Here is a 20,311-nt window from a genome sequence, read left to right as displayed (position 1 = left end):
TTAAAGGACTTTTAATGCAAACTTAAATAAACTTAGCATCGTGATCATGATTCTCATGAGCCTATTATTTCATTATTCAAACCGTATTCGGTTTTAAATGTTGTAATTACGATGACTTGTTTGTGGTAAAAACAATAAGCCACATTGTGTGTGAATGCAGAGTTCTGATGTCGTGCTAGCAGTGTCTCTTGATGAAGCACTGGCACACCAGGGGTTGTAGAATGTTTCGTGTCTGCAGTGGAAAGGTGTGAGAGCGGGAGGAGGGGGGGGGGGCTGCCGGAAGTGGTGGGCGTGTGTCTCCCTGTGTGTGCGTGTGCTTGCGTGCATCCGCGTATGTGTGCAGAGTTCTGATTGTCAGTGCTGCACCACAGTGCAGGTGGAGCAATGCAGGATGATAAGAGACACAGAAGGACAGAGAGGGGGAGGCAAGGGAGGAGGAGATGAGGGAGGGGAGACAGCGAGAAAGAGGAAGAGAGGTAAAGAGGTGAGGAGGCATGATGCAGGAGGGGAGAGAAGGAGGGGGAGACACTGTGAATACAGATGAGAAAAGCGGGGGAAGCAGGGAGTTTATGCAGGTGGATTTCCTGACACCAGGGGGTTTCTCCAGCCCAATCATATCTCAATGTCTTCTGCCCCCATCTCCTCCTCTTTCTCCCTCCCTCCCTCCGTCTGTCTGTCTGTCTCTCTCCCTATGTCTCCCCCCACTGGGACACTGGGAGGTGGGAGGAGATGACTTTTAGAGATGATTGGAGTGGAGGAGGAGGAGGAGGAGGAGGAGGAGGAGGAGGAGGAGGTGGAGGAGGTGGAGGATGACAGATATGGGAATACAGTCAGCAGATAATGGTGGAAAGACAAGAGTGGGACATTGTGGTTATGGATGGAGCTGACTGAAAACACTGGGGTTAGAAATCGGGTAACACATAAACAAGAATGAAAATGTCCGGGAGATGAAAGTGTGACGAGTGCAACGGGATCCAGAAGAGAGATAGACATGAAAAAGGGCGTGTGGAGGAGAGAGAGAGAGACAGAAAACTTGTGTGACGCATATTTCCTGGCACTAGGTGTTTGGAGATTATCCATTTCAACTGATGTTTAATGTATAATTCACAAAATTAAATGGAGGGAGTGACAGGGGAGGAATGATCTCAGACAATATGAGAGAGAGGAGCGCAACAGAAAATAGAGAATCCTAAACAAAGAAGGCCGAGTGGAAGCTATATATCGACTGTATTTCATGACCTGATTTAAAAAAAAGTTTCATTAAAGACATTAATCAAAGACAACAACTACTTTTCATTACTCCTGACTAAGTTGTGCAGTAACACCATCCTCAACTCTTAATATGCCACTTTTAAGTAGCTTCAAGCTTGCTATAATCCTCTTTTTCCACAGTCTCATTCAGTGTATTTCAGTATTATCTTGTTGCAACATTTCTTTGGAGCTGAGTAAATGTGTCAAACTCCATAAGGGGTAAATGTCTTTTTTCCCCATGAATAGCAATATCACATATGTAATAGTTGGTGTCTTTTACAACTTCAGTTTGGATCTTCGCTCTAAAGTTCTGCTTATTTGAACAATATTTGGCTGCAGACAAGAATTCTGCAATCAAGAGTGGCCTCTCGTGTTATGGTGCAATGTGTGGAACTAGGTGGCCTACATGAGAACAAAGTAGTCTACGAGCTTTTAAAGGTTATGTTTGGAGTTGTTGAATATATGTATCCAGGACTGGAACACAGTCAAGTGGAATTGATTGCACACAGCATGGGTTTGTAATGACAGGTCTGTGAGGTGTTTTTCTACACCTAATGTTGAGAGGTACGCTCTCATTGAAACGCCTGCTTTCATTTTCACACGGCTATGTATATGCAGTGTACACGCCCACGCTTGTACACACACACACGTACACACATTACAGCTGGCAGTGCACGGTGATTACATTCGGCATATGACTTTGGCATAATGTTGTGAAGTTTTGTGTGAGTCATGCACTGTTGGAGTTTATAGCAGATGACTCAAGACAGCGTATGACTTTACAAAAGGACAGCCCGAGTGGGCATCCTTTGCCACAGATGCTCTGTAAATGGAATGAAATTATGGGAATAATCTTGTCATGTGCATCTCAGGTGTAAGTCAATTTAGCTGGAGCCATTTACTTGGCTCTAGAGGCTGAGGAACACATGTCACCGAGGAAGAACATGCAGCATTACACGCATGTTTCTTCCTCCTCCCCCTCTATCACACAACTTTAAAAACACACAAATCTCCAACATTTCTGACTTGGTATTGGTTCACAATATCTGTCATAAGCCTGTGTGTGTGTGTGTGCGTGGGTGGATGCGGAGTTGCTGCTGTGTGTGAGTGTAGGTTTGCGATCTCCCAAATCTTGCAGGCAAGAAGTGCACAGAGACAGTGGAGGGACCGAGGCGGGGGCGAGAGGGGTTTCACTAATAAACACCCACTCTTTCAAAAACCTCCATCTCACTCCGACACACACCCCCATCATCACACACACACACACAAGCTCCTCCTCCTCCCCGGCTCTCCTTTGACAGAATCCTCATTACGGGCACGTTTGGCAGGACAGAGTCATACTCCTCCTCCTCCTCCTCCTCCTCCCTCTATCTTTTTTTTCTTCATTTGCTCAGTCTCTCTTGCCCTGCTCACTGCGTTTGAGCCAGCTCGGCAATCAAAAGAGAAAACACAAATGAGAGCGGAGGGGTGCGGTGGGGGAGGGCGGGGAGGGAGGGTTGAGAGGAGGCTCCCTGGGATTTCAGTATGAGTCAGAATGGGAGCAAGGGAGGTGTGAAGGTAAGGTAGGCGGTCGTGAGGAGAGAGAAGAGTGTATGGGAGGGATGAATTTCTATTTCTTTCTCTTCTTATCCGACCGCAATCTCTGTTTGGAATACAGATGAGGCGATAGAGAGTGAGCCAACCACTGGACATGACAGACAGATAAGAGATCTGAACAGGAAATCATCTGATTACAGATTCACAATCAAGTTTCCAGAAACCAGCAAGCTGAAAGTTGAATGTGAGATGAAGGCGGACCAGCCAGAGGACTGATGTCAAAACAAGAAGCCAGAGGCGAACATCTACAAATGATGCAATTCAAGATATTGAATGGATAAGTTAAAGCATATGAAACTGTATGTAGGTTTGAGGTATCCATGGTGTGTGTGTCTGTGTTTATGGCACCATGGGGCCAGTAATGAGAGACATTGTACAAATAAGGAGGCAGTAAGTCAGGGACTCCTTCATTCACACTTTTTCATCATTCACTGACATGCTTGCATATTCATAAGGAGTGTAGAATGAGGAAATTGGATTGTGTATGCTTGTGTACACACACTTGCACAATGCTCACCCTCCATCTCACGTCAGCACATATTGCTGTTTGGTGGCAATTCTTCAGTATTCTACAGTTTTGAGGCCCAAGGGTGAGAGATTCATGCTCTTCGTCTTCTGCAATATTATCTCAAGGAGGGTTTACTTTAAAAGAGGAAGAAAAATAGAACACAAGTCACTGACCAACAATTTAATATAAGAGTAAATAATCTTAATGTTGCACTGGCCTCCGTGGGTGTATTGTTGATTTCTTACCGTGTTGCAAGAATGCTTTCTTTTTCTGTGAAGCGATAAGCATACATCCCAGTATAAGATGTATACTGGGCTGCCCCTAGTGGGAATATGAATGAAGATTTTAAAGTTATTGGTGGAGTGAGCAACAGCCAATACATATATTCATATTGCATCATCCTTCAAACATCAATACAAGCAAATAATCAGTTATCCAGAGAGACACAATTTATATAGATTTTTTAATAACATATTACGTTTTTAAATATAAGATTATCCTGGACAACATTTTACAGACATCCTCAAAAATAGTTGTTTATAAAGCATCTGTATTCTTGACCTTGCTTGCTTATGACCGACTTGTCAATTGTTGGACAACAAACTGTTTCTCAAGTGAAATGATTAACTGCTCACGGTTTAAGATATCAAAGACAATAACCCCGTTATGTAAGACCTCTCCACAGATGAACATGCATTGTGATGTTATCTGTTTAAAGATAAACACAGGAAACAAAGAGAAAGAGGGTTATGGGATGCAGCAAAGGTCTCTGATTGAAATCGAATAGAGGGTGTGATGGTAATATGCACCAAGTCCAGCATGTGGATCACAGAACACGCAACACACACATTATGAATGTACCAATTACGACTAGAATGTTTCAAATTACACTTTGGATTGAAAATAGCAATTTTACAAATGTAATTCTACATTTGCTGCTGTGACATATTTCAATGTATCAAATAAAAAAAAACATGAATGAAACGTTCCCTGCAGGCTGCATGTGACTACATGATATGACTTTTATTTGGACTTTACATTGAGAGTTAAATTATAATTACTATTATTTTTAATCCATTGTTGGTGTAATGGAATGTATTTCTAATTCATTCAACAATGTCTGTCAAAAAAAGGGGGCGTGTGTGTATGTGTGTGTGTGTGGGTGTGTGTGTGTGTGTGGAGGTGGGTTGTGTGATAGATCATAATCCTCACCTGGAGGGTGCTTCGAGGAGTGCAGAGCCAGATAAGTTTTCTCGCAACTTCCACTCGCGCACGTGGGGTGACTGCGCGCGCGTGCTTCCTCAACTCAAGAGGACTTCTTCAAAGAGGAACTGAAGTCAGAAGGGAATCTAATCTGCAGGCTACTGACACGCCTCTTCACGCACGAGGGTCTCCCCCCGATTGTGTTGTGAGCTCATGCAGCGTCCGGATGGTTTACGCACGACTCCCGTCACGTCTCTGACGAAGTTTCTCCAGCTTTTTTTCTTCTTCTGAGAAACGTGGTCGTATAGTCTGGTTAAATAGTTTGATTTATAAAATGACATCAATACAAACAAATATATCAATGCGCTCACAGCGGTGTCCAGTTATACTCTAAGCAGACTGCAGCTGCAGTGATTCATCACCGATATAAACATAACGATTTGCTCATCGCTTTATCATCATTTGGCAAACACGTTTTGAACATATTCGTTTGTTGGCTTTAGATATTTGTTTTCTTTTTTTTAAATATTCTCCAATAAATCGAGAGCATCGAGAGATAACTGGAACTGCACGAGTGTTTTTAGGATGATATGGTTGACTCATTTACACATAGCGATTCATATTTGACGAAACATCAAACCGGAGAAGATATCATCACCGAAGCAACACAAAAAAAAATCTAAAATGTATCTCTTAAACGATGATAATTATGTAATAAATAGCCTTGTACAGCAATACCGTGATGTGGAAATGCGATATACACTCACTCATGCGTGACTTCAGAGACTTCAAATATCTTCATATTATGTCAGAGCTTTTGAAATTGGACATTTCATTGTAAAAAGCGAAGTTCACAACACACACGCACGCTATTTTCATCCTCCTTCCTGAAGACCTGCACAGTGATTCCGGCTATCCTTTCCCCTCCCCTTTATAAATAGCTGCGCTCCTTTCGATGACGTGGGATACGCACGTACATGTGTAGGTGAATCTTTGAATGAGCTCTCCCTCTCCACCTCCCTCCCTCCCTCTCCCTCCTCCCTCCCCCGTCCCCTCTACGAGTTACTACGGGATCTCTATAAAAAGCCTACGGTTGATGGGAGAGCCCGGTCTGTATTTGAGAGCGACTTTGGAGAAGATCGGGACGACAGCGTCTGTGCGCGAAGATGGCATGGGCACAGATTTTGCGCTGACAGTTTTAATGTTGATGAAGACAGTTTTGAGATACAGAAATATCTCTACAATAAGAAGCCGCTGCCATGGCCACAGAGGGAAGTTTGACTGAGGTAAGTTTAATTCCTTTTTATACAGATTTGATTTTTTGTGACTTTTTTCTGAACCCTGGAGGGGAAATTAATTTTTCCTCTGATTAAGTACAACCAAGAGAGAGAGAGAGAGAGAGAGAAAGAAAGAGAGAGAGAGAGACAGAGAGAGAGAGAGAGAGAGAGGATGTATTGGAAATTAATTTTCCTCTGATTAAGTACAACCAAGAGAGAGAGAGAGGATGTATTGGACGGGCTGATGCTTTCCCAATTTGTCACTCTCCGGTTGGAAGTTGCTGCAGTGTGACTCATTTTCTCTCCCATGTGGGCAGCATTCAGCTTGCAACCTGGAAAAAAAGAGAATCTCCCAAAAAAACACAAAAAAACCCCATCTAAATGTTTTCTTTTTTGTTTGTTAGAGTCTGGCTCAATCTGTTTTAATAGCGCAAGAAAGAAAAAAAGACGTATATACATTGGTCATGTATGTTCATCTGTCACACAGGTGGAAACTGGTCCACAATTAAATAGGTAGACGCTGTTTTGGGGGCCACTTGCCACTCAGGCACCACTGGATCCTCTGCAGGCTGTGTTGTCTCCCTGATGTGCAAATGTCATCGTGTAATGCACACTGGCACAGAGGCGCACATACCTGTGTGTGTGTGTGTGCGTGCGTGTTTATTGTATGAGCGTGTTGGGGGAGTGTGGGGGTGGGGGTGTTCCTCGCCAACACTATTATATTCTCGGGAGCGCGTGGCACCGGGAGGTTTCCGGTGATAGTGATGACATTATCGCCATCACTTTTTTTCCGGTGTGGCGGTAAACTCCTCGCCTCCGCCTCTCCCTTTTCCTCCTCCCTCCCCTTCATTCACTTCCGGTCGGCTTTTCCTTTAACTTTTTTTCCCTTTTTTCAGTCTGAGTTCTGTGACGTCGTCAGCCAGTGAAGTCAGCCCTGCGTCATTCTTGCGCACTTTGCAGATGATATACGCAGTCACCTACTACAGCCCTTATATAGGCATAGCGCGCACGCGCACGCGCATGCACAATGCAGTGTGATCCTCTGCCGTGCGGGGGTGTGAATGCGCAATGTGAGAAGCTCGTGAGCGGTCAGTACGAGGGAGGAGTGGGTGGAGCGAGTCAATGAAACCCCTTGTTCATTCACAACTCGTTGTTGTGGCTACTGTTGCACCGACATTGATCAGACAATGTTAATTAAAGCAAAGCAACCGGAAGTGTAAATATTCTAACAGAATATGGAGAGATGGGAATATATTAACTGGCTGTCATGTGGTGCCATGACAATCATTTAAACAGCCTTGTTCATTATTATTCTGAACGATATCTGCATTTTGTGTGAAATAATTAAGAGAAATGTGTTGTCTTTTTATTAGTGGGGTTTAAACAATAAAATAAAAATAAAATACAAAGACAAGAGTGAAGATCCACCACAATGCACTTTTTAATTTTATCATGTGCATATTTTACTGGATGCTCGTCAGGTTTACCAGTTTCTCCCGCGGGTGCCATGGAAACCGAGCCAGACCAAGCCACTGCCCACGCGCTCTGATAAGCCAGGCGGAAGAAAGAGATGAGAACCGATTGGTTGGCTCCAGACGTGACGCCTTATGACCGTGCTCTCGGTCACGTGACTTGTCGAGCAGTAGGACCTGTGACGCTGCTCATCACCTGACCAACATCTCGGCAATGAGAGCAGACACTGCAGAGCCTGTGGTCCACTTCGGACACGGTTAAGTTGGAGAAGCTATATGGTGCTATAGTATACAATGGGAGAGATACTTATAGAGCCACATTATATATTTAAAATTCGAAATGAGGTAAAATGCACATTACTATTCATTTATTTTGTAAACTTTTTATTTATTGATTTAAAAAAAAAGTGACGTGGACACTTTGACTTAATCTGCTGCAAAAAAAAGAGACCTTAAAGTCACCTCACCGCTGTCAGTGTGGTCCACTTCAGCACCGCGGACAGCACCGAGCCACGGGGCCGCTGTGTCGCTGACCCGACGCCGTGGTGCTGAAACACATGACAAGGAACCTGTTGCAGAAACACCGTCACACAGGAATCTGCTTGAGCCATAAATCTGTTTGTTGAAAGGAATGAAGCTTTTTTTAGTGGAACATCCTTCACAAAGGGAAAAGCAATGGCTTTATTTTAGGATTTTTCTTCCTAGACTTCACTTGTGGTAAATAATGTACCTACAGTTCTTACAGTCGTTTTTTTAGCATAATGCAGCATAATTGCCTGGTTTTAAAAGGCCTGGCCAGTGAGTCACCTGATTTAATTAAGTACATCTCCCCGTTAAAGGGCTGAGAAACACAACAGCCTAAGGGTGTTGATAGTTGCTTTTTTGTAAAAGTTAGACAGACTTGTTTAAGGGTCTTTGATGATATGTTAGCCACTGCAATAATAACCCAAATACTCAAGATGATATCAACCTAATGCAAGGAGGAGTCCATTATTGGGGGATATAGAAAAATTAAAAAAAGTATTCACCCCTTCTTTTGGGGTTTCTCTCTCTCCTTCTATCCTGTTACCCCCCTTCCCCCCCCCCCCCCCACACACACACTTGCATACATATACACACTGGTGGATGATGCTTAACGACAATCTTGCCAATATATTTTGTATGCGTGTTCATAACGTTTTCTAGGATTATGCATTGAGCTGAATGACTGAGAACAGTTGTCACATGTTATTACCATGTTTACCTTTGCATACCTCAGTTTAGAGGATAACAATAAAAGAACATTTTTGATTGTCTTGACCTCAAGTTTTAGTCAGCAACATGTCGTTTTAAAGTAATTTCACAGGGCCACGCATAATGATGCAGATATAGTGCTACGATTTAAGAAAACATGACAATTGTGGTTAAAGCAGTACAGCATTCAGCGTCTTATCTCTCCCGAAATTATTATTTAGGTCACTGGGACGCCCCTGGTGAACAAGGACTGTATTGATCAGCATCCACCTCTTGAGAATTGTTGTAAGTCTTGATTCCGGTCATGTTATAACTATCCTCTCCTCTTTTTGCTGATGCAGGTTTCCACCAGGGGAGTGCTTGCCCTTCTTGCCACCTCTTCCTCCTCACTTGGCCAGAGCATCAGCACCTTGGCTTTAGACTGCTTACTGCTTATACAGTGTCACAGTACAGTAACAGTCTACAGTCATGGCTACTGAAGCCTGGCAATGCACCACAACACCACGCCGAAGACACCATGGACATGCAGAGGGCATGCCATAGTGCCGTCAACCTCCAGGGACAAACGCCACGGAGCTACTGTTAAGTTCACTGTGTATGCTCGACGCTCGTCTCCGTGTCTCCATCCTCCTGCTCAGCGAGGAAACCTGAGTGGGCTCGCATTGGGGGAGTCCTACGCCGTGTAAGTGCGTAACATCCACGCTTATCCAATGAGACCTGCAGGTTTCTAGTTACCATGACAACTCCAGCTCTCCCTCCACCCTGCTGTCTCCATGGCGACCGTGGCATTATATTGTTACTCTATAGCAACAGCACCACGGTAACAGTCTACAGCCATGGTCGTTAGGGGCAGGTGACATCCGGAGTGTAAAAAGTTAGGTTGTAATAATTGAGTTTGCATATCATTGACATGTTGAAATTATCTTTGTGTTTAAAAAGTAGGTCACGGGTTGCTCACTCCTCTGCCGGTAGGAGCGTTGATTGACTGTTCCCATAATAATATATAAAAACTGCACATGTATATCTATATATCTATATATATGCTACCTAATACACCAAACACAGGATCACAATTACGTTTGCAATGACAGATTTGTACACATATGGCTTTTCACATTTACTTTATTAGGTAATAGGTTTCTTTATGGTTTATTTTTAAGCATAATAATGAATGCAAAGAACACATGCTGAACGGATGAGTCAGCCAGCTCCAACACCTTTCTCCATCACACAAGAGCAGCCTCACTTTTTTTGCAGCACAGCCAGGAATTCCCAGTAGACACACACTACGTACTGGTTCCTATAGGCAGACTCACATGTGTGCATGCAGACATGCAGATACACAACTACACACACACACACACACACACACACACAACCACACGAATAATGTACAAGTTGTTGGTCTCCTCATCTTCAAGCACTATCACATTCAGAGTTATTCTGCCCTCTACAGGTCAATAGTTGTCTATCATCTGTTTATACTTTTTCCAAGTTGAAACCATTTGCAATAAAATATGGGCCTGATTTAAATCAATAAAATAAAATAAAAATATTATACATTTGCCAGTGTTTTGTGGAAACCTGTTTATAGCTATACCTTTTAATGTGCCACTGAACATGTGTTCACGGTTTGATGGAGCAGATGGTGATGTTATTTAAGATATGAGTAGAAACACTGGTTAAAACAAGGCAGATGCTATTTGAGTGACTCCAGATTCCACCATGACAGAAAGGTTGATTTGTCTTTCAAATAATATGTGGCAGCTGTTCAAACTTTGAGATATTCTAGTTGCTGTTCTTCAAAGTAGGAAAAAAAGAAGCATTTTGAGAGGAGGGTGTGCCTAAGTATGTGTGTGTGTGTGTGTGTATCTGTGTGTGTATGTGTGGGGGGGATTCATAGAACCAAAAAGAACCAAAAGGTCAGCATACAGATCATATCTGCACCGAGGTCAAATTAGTTGTACAGTTATGATAAACAATCACATTCCAATTCCCCTTCATTTTCTTTCTCTGTGATCTTTTAAAATGGTAACACATAGTGTGTGCTGACTGACTCAAGAAAAAAAAGAGAAGAGAGAGGGAAAGAAAAGGAAAGCTGGATGAACAGTTGTTTAACCCCTGCCTCCCCGTACCGTAAAAGCTCATGTGCTGGCAGATAAACAACAGCACATAAACTCTTACTGTTCAGGGCTGACAAATAAAGCCATCTGACACATACACACACACATATACAGTCATACATGACTTTTAGGGATGTTACATTGACTTAAATGAATATCCTGGAGATTTACCCGAACCCTATACATAACTGCTGACCCTAATCTCACTTAAACTTAAACTATATCTAACTTTAACCAAACCTTAAACTAAGTCTTCATGATTTAACTCAAGGGGAGGTGTACATTCGTCTCCATAACGAAGGGGAGTCCCCTCAATGTGACTTTCTTTACCCCACAAGTCATGAAAATGTTGTCAATTCTGAAAATATGAATATATGATCGCATGGATCAAAGTGCATTCATATATAATTATCATAAAGCCTATACATCTTAAATATCATATCCATTTATATATTCTATTATAGTCTCAGACCCCATTTGCATTGTGTTCCACAGCGAGGAGGAAAAAGCCCACCAAGGCGTTATGACTCGTATTATATTGTATGTACTTCAGTAGCTATGCGATTGTTATCGTTTGTCTTATATTTTTAGTCTGCAAAGTATTCCTCTTCATCCCTTCTTCATCCCGGAGCTACACAAGCACAGCAAAGGCTCTTGATTGAATTATTGTGACATCCCTTTCCCTCTCCAAACCTCTTAAACATTTCATAGAACTAAACGAGATTGCACAACAGGGATCACATTTGTTTGGGGATGTGTGAGCCAAGACATGCCTCTCTCTCTCCCTCTCTCTCTCTCTCTCTCTGTTTTATACAGAACCGACCACAGTTCTCCTCCACAGTTATGATGACTAATATTTACCCCAGCAAAGTCAGTTGGGCACGTCTACGGAGAGCCAAACCACAGCCGGCCCCGCCAGGGCCTCTAAAAACAGTCCAGTAAAACACACGAGCAGACAGCAAACGACTGCAGATGACCTCATACATCAAATGGAAGGCCTCTGCTGTGTCCTGAGTTGACCTCTGCACCTCCTCAGTCAACACTCAACACAACCTCTGAACATATGGGATGTTTTTTCCAGGTGCCAGGACCAAAATGTAGTCAGTCTGAGATCAGTGCAAGGGCCAGACAGAGAACATGCTATATGGACAACCTTCAGGCATGTTTTGATCCGTACACCACAGAGCAGAGGAAAACCAGGACTGTGGAAGCATGAAAGCATCAAATAACAAATGATCAAATCCAAATCATATGGAGGAAAACAAATATGAAGATACACACCCACACACTCCTACACGTAGACACTCTCTGCCTGTTGTTTGGGCCTAGATGACACACCGTCACTGCAGCGTAGACTGATTTCTTCACTGTGTCGTTTCATTTCATTGGCTGACAACAACCGACTTTTCTTGCCTTCCCGTTCTTTAAATAGCAATTTGACTGACAACTCGAGCCACACACCCACTGTTCCCTCTTTCATATGTCAACACGCACCCCACACGTCAAACACGCTGCATATCTAACCGGCTGTCACATGGCGAGGTGAGGTTCTTTGTTCCATGCAAACTATGCAGGCGCGATCACACCAAGCCACTCGTACGAACACAGGAGGAATGTTTATGTCCAGGGCACAGGCCGTGCATCTGGAAAACCTCCAACACGATGTTACATCACATCCATCTGCCCGCCAGCGGCGAGAGCACAACACATGCGGACACGGCGTGGACTTAAAAGACGTTTTCTCAGAGGTGTGAAATATCAAGTTGAAAATCCAAAATGACACAACGATCCTTCAGTCTTCAGCCTCTTATTCTTTTGAAAAAAGTACAAATATCCAAAAGTTGTTTGGCCAGGTGATGCGATCTCCCGTCCTCGGCTGAATGGCGTAGAATATTCCGGTGGGAGCCGTCAGTCGTAACAAGGAAGAGACGGTCAACGTTGTCGGTGTCTGGACGAGCCGGGGCCCTGGGATGACCAGGCTCTTTGGAGTTTAAGTGCAAGTCTTATATAGACACATTCACCACGCGGCCCCTCCCCTCCGTCCGTCTCCCATAACAACGCTCCATAATCAAAATAGAGCCCATCTGTGCTGTGACACACCCCTCTGCTCCAACCCCCGGACTCCACCGGGGAAGAGGGGAAAAAGTGATCCTTCAATCGCAGCGAAAAAACTTGTCTGTGTCCCTCTTGCTCTCCCTTTTTAACCGCAACAAGCCAGAGAGGGGGGAGAGAGGGAGAGAGAGAGGATGACTCCACCCTCATCTGTCTCGTCTCATTCCATTATTTCCCGGTTGTTGTGCAACAGGGGAACGGATTCCTGAGCAGGGAGTCACGGCTCTGTTGTAAAACTTACTGGCAAGAGTGACCCTCTGTGTTTTTCTTTTACTGTTTCCCTCGCTCACTCACTCTCACTTCGTCTCTATTTCTTATCAAAACCATGTGTACAAGTGTGAGTGTGTGTGTGTGTGTGTGTGTGTGTGCTGTGAGGTCTTGGAGGGACACAAGGGCCACTGGGGAGAACAGGAGACAGTGAATACGAGGGTTATTCTGGTGAAACGAGACCACGACATTCACATATGGTATGCGTGTGTGTGTGTGTGTGTGTGTGTGTTGGCTCATGTGGAAACAGGTAACATGGTAAAAATATAAAGTCAGATTAAGAGAGCAAGTTGATGTGCAGATGTTTTCCTGTGGAATTTCATGTCAACAAGGCAAATGACTAAATATGTGTCCGTGTCATGAATACAGCAGACGGGCAGCGGGGTGCGTCACCCAGGACGCGAAAGGGAGGAGGATGTTGTTGAGAGTTCAAAGTGAGGTAGAAGGAGATGAAAGCAAACAGGGAAGGAGGGAGAGAAAGAGGTAGAGGAGAGAGTGCACATCTGGATACAATCACAAGAGAGCAGTCTGCTGTAAAACAACATGTCCTTAGACGTGTGCGTGAACCTGTCTCTATGTCCATCCTCTGGTGTCCCCACACCTCAACGAGTCAGAGGTGCATCGCCTCTGGAGGGCCGACCAACTGGTCATTACTCTTCACAGCTGGTACTCATACCTGCAAACTCATGATGAGGGGTGAAAAAGGTGACAACGGGGGGGGGGGGGGGGGGCTTTTGTTGTTGTCGTCTCCACACCACATCCACGTTGTTTGATGACACCTCAAAGCTTTTATAACTACGGTCTTTTGATTGTTCTGACCGCAAATCGAAATAATAATAACAAACATTTAAAGAAAAAAAGGTCCTCTGAATAATTCAGTGATCGGGCCCTAATAATAGTAATAACAACTTTACATTATCATTATATATAATATGGTTAAAATCATTCATGAACCAACTTCCTTTTTTAAAAAACTTGTGTGCTCTGCTAAGCTTTGAGTCTGTTCCATGATTCTGTTCCATGAGTCTGTTCCATGAGTCTGTTCCTGTTCCATGAGTCTGTTCCATGAATCTGTTCCTGTTCCATGAGTCTGTTCCTGTTCCATGAGTCTGTTCCATGAATCTGTTCCATGAGTCTGTTCCTGTTCCATGAGTCTGTTCCAGGAGCCTGTTCCTTCGACGTGTCCCATCAAAGATGTTTTATTGCGAAGATCACATTGCATGTTCTCCTTGTCTCACTCCAATCTCATAAACGCCGGCCGTCTAATTTACCCCCCCACCCCTACCCCAAAAGAAAAACTCTTCGGATCTACACTATTCATGTGGACGACCTATTTTGATTTTAAAAAACGGCGAATTTTGCCGAAAGGTTACAAGTTTGCAGGTTTGGGTCCTCATGTGGGTGGAAATGACTCCAACAATAGAGACTTTTCATTTGTGTAAGCAAGGCGGCAAAGACATTTGAAGCAGAAGTAATTAGTTACCGTGTGAGGTTCTATTGTTACACAGCTGTCACAACGCTTTACAAGTAAAGCTGTTATGCAAAATATTCCTCAAACATATTTCCATTGTGGCTCTCTGAACGTCCTGTTATAACGTTCCTCCATCATGGTGGAGTGTTCCGAGGACCTCAAAAGGTCACTCCTCCTCCTCTGATGTGGCATTGTTTTTACCATTTGAGACGGCAGGAGGCGAATATAATGGAAAATGCATTTGCTTTGCTTACTATACAAATATTTTCTGATATTCATGTACTTTTTAAATTAGAAACATTCCCAGAATTCTTTCATCCTTCATATATTTTTTTTTTAGTGCCAGAAATTTGCTTCCATACATCTGCCATCCAGACCTGTATAAAAACATGTGTGCTTTAAAAAAAAAACGTGTTGGCTCGCCTTGCAGCGTTAATTCTGAAATCATGAAAGCTTTGTCACACATGTTTTCATGCTGTGATAAATTAAAACATAAATTACAAAAAAAGTTAATGCATTCACAATGACTTAAGCAATAGTCTTAAGGGTGACTTGAACAAAAGATCAGAATTCATTAAATAAACATTTTTATTGTATTGTCTGTTGCGAGATATCTTCCCTGAGAAGGACAGCAGTCATTTGTTTGGATGGATACGATCGGATGGCTTCCAGAGGTCAGAGAACATGACTCACGACCCAGAGGGTCTCGGGAATCAATTACGACATCACAAGATTTGTTTTGAATACCAAATGATCAAAATTCTTTTGCCTTGTTTTAGTGCTCGAGTCCGATTCGTGCCTCTTCACTTATTTGGCACCCGATCGAGTTTCTGACACTTTGGATTCTCACTGGAACCTCTTGAGAAAGGCCTGGTAGGCTTGTCTGTGAGCAGATGCAGCCGGGACAAAATGCCCACCAGGATGTGTCAAGACCTGAGGCTCTTGGAAGGAGGGGAGGAGCTCCCTGCTCATGCGGTCGGGGATGACTCGGTCCTCCAGTCCAAACACATGCATGGAGGGGATCTGGAGCGGAGGGCTGTAGAACTTTGTGTGTTCCTCGCATGCGCTGCGGAAACCAGCGACGAGGATGGAGAAGCGGAAGTTGAAGTCTGGCTCCAGTTTTTGCTCCTGAAGCCAGCACAACATGGCCACGAACGCTGCTCCCTGACTGAAGCCCAGGATGCCATCGAACGGACCCTCGTTCTTCACAGCTTCCCTCACAGCCGTCACGCTGTCGCCGAGCCCCAGGCTTTCCTCACACTGCTGCTGAGCACTAAAACTCAGAGCCTGGACATCAGAAAACCACCAACCCCTCGAGTCTTCGTCGCCTCCGGGTCCCGTGTTCTCTTCCTCCGGAGCTTTTGAAAAGACAGAAGAAGAACGTGGTTATCCTGGCTGTATTCCATTTTTTACGATGAAAAAAAGGGAGGCCCAGAAGATGGAGTGGCAAAAGTTTATTTTACTCTGGGAAAATAACTCTTCACATTAGGACTTAAACATGTATTGCATTACATCTGAGTTTATTATTAGTGCATTGAAATAAGTCAACATTTCCTTATTTTTAATGCACTTTTAACATTCTGTATTCTTAATATTCTCGCAGAAATTAAAACCTGAATGTTTTATTCTGACGTCTAACTGCAGTTGATATTTATTAAAATGTTTTGCATACAAGCAGGGAGTTACTTTTAGATAATTAATGCATTCTCTTGTTAAAGCTGTGGACATGAAGTACAACATGTGGCTGTAACTCATTCCTGATTGTCTAAGTTTATAGCAAACATCAAAACACATGCAGCAATCCACAAAGCAACCTGGTCAACCTCTAAACTTTGCCAGTCAACGAGCTCCTCGTGTTTAGGTTGAAGGTGGAGAGCAGCACCCACCTTCTCCTCCGCCGGCTTGCCGCACACAGTGCGGTGCGCTCAGGTAAACGAGCTCCACCTGCTTCTTCAACAGCTTCCGCAGAGCTCCCGTCTTCTCGCGGAAGGAGGTTCGGTTCTGACGGTAGCCGTGGATACACAGGACCCGGAGAGGTGCCATGGAGGAGCTAACGTCAGCGTAGCTAACGCAGCTAAAGCGAGCCGGTGGAGGACGTTTCAAGTCCAGTTCAGATGATATTCACTTTAATACCCGGTATTTAATATTAATAATGCGTTGTCACGCAACAAACCGCTTTCTGGTCAGATAAAGTACAGTTAGTTGAAAGACGAAGAGTCGTGTGCCTTATACAATACCGAAAGTGTAACTCATGAAGTTTGCCGGAAGAACTTAAAAACCGTTTCCGTTTATTCCTTTCAAAATAAAATCCTAGTTGTTAAACGTGACCGAGATGTTTATTTTCTCATTACCACTGTGTACAATTAGAAATACAGATACAAAAGAATGCATAGCGTATATACAGTAATAATGACCTCGACATTTCTTTTATTTTGTAGTGCTGACCCTGTCAAAATTGTCATATTTTATATGTTTTAAAAGAAGACAACCTGATTCGCTTGATCCTGACCTTTGCCAACAGTCATCAGTATGTTTTTCATCAGATGACACTCAAAATGACAAAAGTTGAGACAGCCTTTGAAAGCAAACTTTTTTCTTGGACATTACTGCTCGTCTGCTCTGCTTCCTGCCTGCTCTGCTCTGATTAACATCCTGCTGAACATATGGCTCATACTTATGATGCAGCAACAATTCAGCTAAATGACTGTAATTTTTTCTTGACTTAATAAGATGAAAATGTTATGTTCTCACAGGAAAAAAAACATCATCTTGTATTCTATTCACATCCCATTTTATAACACAATTACTTAGATTTAACCAAATATGCAGAAGTTAAAGTTCTGAGAGTTGAAAGTAAAAAATAATAATCTTACATTAACAAGCGAAGACTGTTCTCGTTGGTGTATTTTGGTTTGAATTATAAGGTGAGAAAGGTAATCAATTAGATTTTGGATAATTCAAGGGACTACAGATGTTAAATAGCTGTAGCTACAATATGGTGCAGTGCATCAAATAGTGACATTTATCTTTTAACTGTACATGGTCCCTTTTTTTTTTTAAAGAAAAAAATATATGTTACTTGTGTGGCTTTTGCATTAATACGCTTTACACATTTCTGAAAAGAAGTTAAAATCAATGTGAATGGAATGCATGCTTACATAGAGCCTTTCTACCTTAACGATCAAAGCGCCTCTCATTACTCATGCATCAATACATCAGTGGTGGCAAGGCGCTGGCCTTCCAATCCGAAGCAATTTAGGGTTGTGCCTTGCTCAAAAATAGGAGCCGAGGAACCCCCAACCTTGTGATTAAGGGACAACCCGCTCTACCCCCTGAGCCTCGGCCACCCCATAAACAGGCTCTAGAAAGTTTAGTCCTAGCCAGAGCAACACAATTTCTCATTTGTATTTGTAAATCAGAGCTTAAAATAAGATACATTCACTCATGATCGGGTAAATAATCAAGCTAAATAGTGTTTGATTGCATTTCTAGGGCAGGAGAATTGACTCATTGCTAATCGGTGAAAGGCTGACTCCTTACTGCAACATCTCAGACGAGCCACCCTGCATAAAGCAGCTATTGAAATAATCATGAAATTTTTCCGTACTTACATCTTTCATCTCGCTGCAACAACACGCACACAAAAACTGACAAGGAACTTTATTTTCAACATAGATAAAAGGGAAATGTTTAATTCTCGGTTACAGGAGCTCTCTTTCAGCTTCAGTGGCAGCGGACTTCTCCCCAAAGGACTCTATGAAAAAAAATACGGACACTATCTTTGATCCAGATTCTCTTTTGACCAATTTATGAAGGCAATATATCCCAAACACCATATTCTCACATCAGAATGATATGCAGGAGTTGGCATTTAGACAACCCTCCTAAGGTTTGGGGGATGGATCAAAGCAGTGACAGCTGCAGGGGAAAAAAATGATGGATGGAAGTTTAATCAGGTTTACTCGGCACTGATGTATCATTCATTGATCACGTTTTCCTATAATATAACGTTTCATGTTTTCCTCATGTATCATTGGTGTGTTATTTTCTGTTGACCCATCTTTAACACATGCTTATTTTGCTTTTCACTGATAAAAGATATATAATTCATGTGGCTCCGGGGCACAAGCTTGCATGTTTCCCAAGATGTTTTGTGAGCAGGTGTGTGTTATGAAAGAGCTCAGCTGGGATGGCGACTGTTTCGTAGGTGTGGCCTGAAGGCAAGGCAAGAATATGATTCAGAGAGGCGGCTTCCATTGCTTCTGTGTCTTCGTCAACAAGCGATAATTTACTTTGATGATGTTTTTTGGAGCGGTTTTTTGGAGGCCTTTTGTTGCTGAAAGAGAGCGCACGTGTTGCCTTGCCATGACGCACATGCTGATGAGGGAAACTGAAGAAGAAAACCCAAGGGACAAGGCTGCTGTTGATGTTCTCCAGGGAGGCAGAGAGAGAGAGACACCTTTGCTGGTGGAGACAAACTGCTCCCCTGTTTCATTTTTTATTTTTTAATCCCATCTAATATTGGTTGCTGCAACATATTTCTCCCGGGCTGTACCAGTGCCACACTTGCACAAAACCTCTGTTATTAAAAACTCAGCATTCTGAGCACTCATGTGGATCTTAAAAAACAACAATATATATATATATATATATATATAACAAACTTGCAGCATCACATCCTAATATAAGAATAATAACGAACAACATAATCAATCTGGCATTTCATCATGAACCACTGTGCTAATTATCTTAATTGCAACATGATATAATATACAACCCTTAATGGCAACATAATATAATCTGCATAATTAGTCTAATATAATGTAGATGTCAAGACATATGATATGCACATTGAATAATGAGACTGCATATGGCTAGAGACCATTCAAATATCCACATCCAATCACATTTTTTACATAATACGGTTTATTGAAAGTGCTTCAAACTACCAACATGTATAAAAACATTGCTGTAAAAATAAATCTATGCAAGTGGCGTTGTGAAAAATATTGTGATTACTGTCATTTGTGTTAATATTTGTAGAATGGCGACAGCGGGGCATATCTTTTTTAAAAGACTACAAAGTTTTCCAATTATGGATATGGGGTTAAATCGGGTCTCCCCTCATATCGTCCACAAGGGGGCACTAGTGCACTGTAACTTCAAGTCGTATGGGTGAAGCAGACCTCACCCCTCACTGGATGCAAAACACTAGCAGTCGGCTAAGTTACCTGTGTGTGCGAAAACACAAGAAAACAAACCCACTTCAAGTAATTGCACGGAACAATGATTGAGAGGAGAGTCATTCATAATAGTGTCGAGAGGAAATAAGGAAACAGAAAACACAAAGACGGAGAATTACAGGAGCCTATCTGGAACAAGAACATCCTGGATATATTCTCACTTTAAAGTCAGCTGCTGATGTACAGCAGCATCCAATGCAGTTGATCATGGAGGACACACAGGTTAAGCTTCACAGCCAGAGCCAAGATGGGGGTGGAGGCGTAGGGTGGAGGGGGTGTCATGAGGTCAGAATGGCCTGCAGGTTCTGTCCTCTACAGTGACATTATTCGAGACCCTGTCATCCTGCCGTGTGATCTGTGAAGTCTGTGTGCGCACAAAAAGGAGGACGGAGAGGAGTATGACGAATGTCCGGATCCTCACTGGAGGAGCTCGTGTTGTGGGCCACACACAGTGAGAATGCCCCTCGGAGAAAATCAGATGGATGAAAAAACCCATCTTTATGCTTCATAGTTGCGCTTTCTCACCCGGCTTATCAGTAGACTATTGTTTTGACA

At 43.0% G+C, this 20,311-nt stretch overlaps 1 protein-coding gene across 1 annotated transcript; it reads right to left on the bottom strand.

The window, feature by feature from the left end:
- Window positions 1-14,962: 14,962 nt before the first annotated feature.
- On the bottom strand, window positions 14,963-16,749 carry ovca2 (OVCA2 serine hydrolase domain containing). Its single transcript, XM_056411717.1, has 2 exons — window positions 16,400-16,749; window positions 14,963-15,871 (listed from the first exon to the last, which is right to left on the bottom strand). The coding sequence occupies exons 1-2, from the start codon at window positions 16,554-16,556 to the stop codon at window positions 15,360-15,362; spliced, it is 669 nt and encodes a 222-aa protein (XP_056267692.1). The 5' UTR covers window positions 16,557-16,749; the 3' UTR covers window positions 14,963-15,359.
- Window positions 16,750-20,311: the final 3,562 nt, after the last annotated feature.

The sequence above is a fragment of the Pseudoliparis swirei genome, chromosome 3 (genome assembly GCF_029220125.1).
Source record: "Pseudoliparis swirei isolate HS2019 ecotype Mariana Trench chromosome 3, NWPU_hadal_v1, whole genome shotgun sequence".
Lineage (NCBI taxonomy): Eukaryota > Metazoa > Chordata > Actinopteri > Perciformes > Liparidae > Pseudoliparis > Pseudoliparis swirei.
This window is presented reverse-complemented; position numbering and strand designations above follow the sequence as displayed.

Excerpts from the sequence above, each read along its gene's own strand:
- ovca2 (XM_056411717.1), bottom strand. The coding sequence starts at position 16,556 with ATGGCACCTCTCCGGGTCCTGTGTATCCACGGCTACCGTCAGAACCGA. Across the intron at positions 15,872-16,399 it reads GCAAGCCGGCGGAGGAGAAG|CTCCGGAGGAAGAGAACACG; the intron begins GTGGGTGCTGCT and ends TCTTTTCAAAAG.